Here is a 3407-nt window from a genome sequence, read left to right as displayed (position 1 = left end):
GCCAGCCGGGCTGGGACACAGCCCGGGGCAGTGGTGCCGCATCCTCGGAGATAAGCGCATCCCGAGGGGCCTGTGGGGAGCAGCTCTGCCTGGCCTTGCCCTCCTTCAGAGCCGTTTTTGACCCCCTTCTCTCCCGGCCAGCACGGAGCAGCGCCGCCCAAACTGGCACGGCTCTGTTACATGTCACCCCCTTCTGTCACCCTGCCCAAGAGCAGCAGCTATTGCTAGAAGCACGCTGACCACTAAGTGCTGCCTGCTGTCCTCGGCAGCGGCGCCGGGGCCTCTGCCAGCCACAGCCGAATGCTTCTTGCGTGAGCACGTGCTCGCGGTTGTATTTTGTTCTCCCTGACAGCCTGCGAGGCCCCAGGCCAGCCCTGCCTGCCCCAGGGCCCAGGCAGGGGACGGTCCCAGGGCTGTGGAGTGGGTCGGAGGTGCTGCTGGTGCCGGGACTGACCTGCCAGAACCACTGGATCTGTTTGCTGTTCTTGGTGTAGTGCCGGTAGATGGTGTTCTTCTGCCAGTCGTTCATGTCGATCTCCTGCATGCCACACAGCATCAGCTGGGGACAGGGGACAGTCAGCAGGGGGACAGAAAGAGGGCCCTGTGCCCGGGTTTCGGAGCACTGACTCGGTGTGCCAGGCTTCACAAGGCACAGGCTCCAGCACCGGGCAGCTGAGGTGTCTGGGAGGAATTCCTGTCCCCCAGCAAGATGTTTTCTTGCTGAATGGACCCAACAAGCTGCCCCACAGACCCAACCACATGGGGCAGCGGTACCCCTGTCAGCAGGGCCGGGGGCAGAGGGGGTGAGCGGAGCCTGTGCACTCCATCGTCACTGCGTGCCATTCCTGGGGCAGCCTGCGGCAGGGTGGGAAGCACCAGTACCTCCGCATCCCCATCCCAGCATGAGCGCCAGCTCACCTCCAGCTCCTTCTCGTCGAAGTACCGCAGCCACTCCAGCGGCACCACCTCGTTGAAGCCGTCCAGGAAAGCCTTGGTCTGCTCCTCCACGCCCCGCGTGAACCTCCAGTCTGTCAGCAGCCTGGGGAGGCAGACAGCAGTCGGCAGGCAGCCAGCGCCGCTGGCCGGGCACGGGAACCCCCACCATCCCTCCCGCCGGTGGGGAGGGCCCTGGGAGCCACAGGGGTGCATGGGAGGGGGAGAGGGGCTCCTGAAAATCACCGGGGCTCCCCTCAGTTCCCACTAGTGGGTTTCTCTCTCTGCCTCCAAACCCGTGAGCAGCAGACAGCCCTGAGCACAGGCCAGCAGCCTTCGGGAGGGGCGCAAACCATCTCCCCTGGCCAGAGCTGACCGTCAGCAGGAGACGGCCCTGGCAGCCCCCAGGCAGCCCAGCAGCGGACAGGCAGGGGGGGCAGCCACAGGACAGGGAGAGAAGTCTCACCCTCTCTCCCCTCTCCTCTTTCCTGAAAGTACTGGCAACTGCCCAGCCAGCAGCAAGCCAGACCGCAGCGGAGCTCGGCCGACTGCGCCAGCCCATACTTGTCACAGGCCACGTAGCCCAGGGAAGCGGCCACGTCCCAAACCCGATGCTCCCACCCCAGAACTGCCCTGCAGCTGGCAGGGGTAGGCACCCGGTGGGGGCCTCGGGACGGCCACTCACATGATATACTCCTCCTTGTTCTCCTCCGTCACTCGGATGCTCTCACCGCCCTCCTTCAGCTCATGGGTGGTCACCTTGCCCAGGATCTCCATGTCCTGGATGAAGTACAGCTCCAGGCCGCATTCCTCCAGGCTGTTCTCCCTGCGGGAGGACACCAGGATGTAATTTGGGACAGAGGGACAGGGCAGCAGCGAGGGGCCGTGGGGAGGAGCACTGCCTCCTCTGCAGCAGGACAGGTCCCTGGCCAGGAGGGAGCATGGGGCACTCACTTGGTCCAGACGATGGAGTTGTAAAACTCGGGGTCGATGGATTCCAGGTCCTTCAGCGTGGGCCGCTTGTTCAGCATCCGCTTGTAGAAGGGCAGCGTGAAGCCAGTATCGATGAACTTCCCGTGGTACAGAGCCTGCAGCGGGGAGGTGACGCCAGGTCATGAGGGACCCCAGGACAGACCCACGGGGCGAGACAGTGGAGCGCAGCACCGGGGCAGCCGTGGGGCGAGAGGGAATCGGTCCCAGGGTCCCAGAGCTGCAGCACCCACCCCTGGCTGGCAAAGGTGGTGGGGAGGAGCGGGGTCCCCCCAGCAGCGCTGCCCGGGGGCAGCTCGCCCGGTGCGGGGGGGGGTTTAGCCCCTCTCCCCCCCCCACTGCAAATTCCACCGTGTCTCCTTCTCCCCTCACAGCTCTATTAAGAGCACTTGTTTAAACAGAGCTGTGCTGCGGCTTCCCTGAATCCCTGGCTTCCAGGAGCCCCAAGGCAAAGGCAGCCAAAAATAATGCAGACGCTCGTCTAGAACGGCCCAGCGGTGAGTAATAGTCTGGGGTTTTATTGGTATCCTGCAACGCGCAGGGCAGGGCAGGACAGCGGGGACCTGAGCAGCACGCGGCCACCGCCCGCACACACCTCAGGGGGGGCCACGGGCCAGGGACCCTTCCCCAAGCTCGGGGAGCCCCTGGCAGCCCCCCTGCCAGCCCAGGGCTGGGCAAGGGGGGAGCCGCTCTGGGGCTCGGGCAGCTGGAAAATCTCACACTGCTTGGGCTAAAAATAGTTGCCAAAGCTGCAGACCCGACAGCACCTGGGGTGGCAGCCAAAGACCTGGAGCCATCCCCACCACACAGCCCCTGGGAAACCAGGTCCTCTCTGGCCCCACAGCCATTCCCCAAATTTAAAACGCATCACCCTGCAGCACCCCCCCCAAGGGTTCATCTCCCACGGACCCACACCTGAGCGAGACAGGGCTTAACAAGGGTGACGGTGCCAAGCCGAGCACAGCCGCGGCACGGGGAGCTGCTCCTCGCCCTGCTGACCCCCCCAATCCCTGGCAAGGCCCCAGCTCCACGGGGGGAACACAAACAAAGGGTTTGTCTGCCTCGGCCGCCCCGGCCCCTCTGGCCCCGTCACCGCCCTCCTTTATGTACAGCTACGCACACCAACACTCGCATGGGTCCCTCTCCCGGTGCACGCTGGGGGGGGGCGCAGCAGCGGAGGTGGCACCCAGGCGAGGGGTAAGGCCTGATCCTGCCCTCGCCCGCAGCTCCGGGAGCTCCTGCCACCAGCCCAGCCGGCAACAGAGGAGACACAGGGAGTTTGGACTCAACCCACGAACCAAGCAAAGGCCAGATGTGCCCCAAACGTGAGCGGAGCCCCCGAGGCTGCAGCGGAGCACCAGCTCCAAGCAACACCCCGCTTCACTATTAAATACAACAGCACAGGGGCCCCAGACTCGCAAATCTAAACACGCAACGGACAGGGTGGGCCAGGCCCTGGGTCCAGGCAGCCGCGGGCTCGGCGC

At 65.1% G+C, this 3407-nt stretch overlaps 1 protein-coding gene across 1 annotated transcript in view; it reads right to left on the bottom strand.

Moving 5' to 3' along the window:
* Positions 1–3407, bottom strand: part of WWP2 (WW domain containing E3 ubiquitin protein ligase 2) — a 45876-nt gene that overhangs the window by 1986 nt on the left and 40483 nt on the right. Inside the window, exons 19-22 of the mRNA XM_035898039.1 lie at positions 1888–2021; positions 1619–1759; positions 919–1039; positions 370–559 (exon numbers count right to left, since the gene is read on the bottom strand). Coding sequence (XP_035753932.1) covers positions 370–559; positions 919–1039; positions 1619–1759; positions 1888–2021 — 586 coding nt within the window. The remainder of the gene's footprint in view (positions 1–369; positions 560–918; positions 1040–1618; positions 1760–1887; positions 2022–3407) is intronic.

The sequence above is a fragment of the Egretta garzetta genome, unplaced genomic scaffold (assembly GCF_000687185.1).
Source record: "Egretta garzetta isolate BGI_Z169 unplaced genomic scaffold, ASM68718v1 scaffold67, whole genome shotgun sequence".
In the NCBI taxonomy this organism is placed as follows: domain Eukaryota; kingdom Metazoa; phylum Chordata; class Aves; order Pelecaniformes; family Ardeidae; genus Egretta; species Egretta garzetta.
The sequence above is the reverse complement of the archived record's forward strand: the minus strand, read 5'-3'. Positions and strand labels throughout refer to the sequence as shown.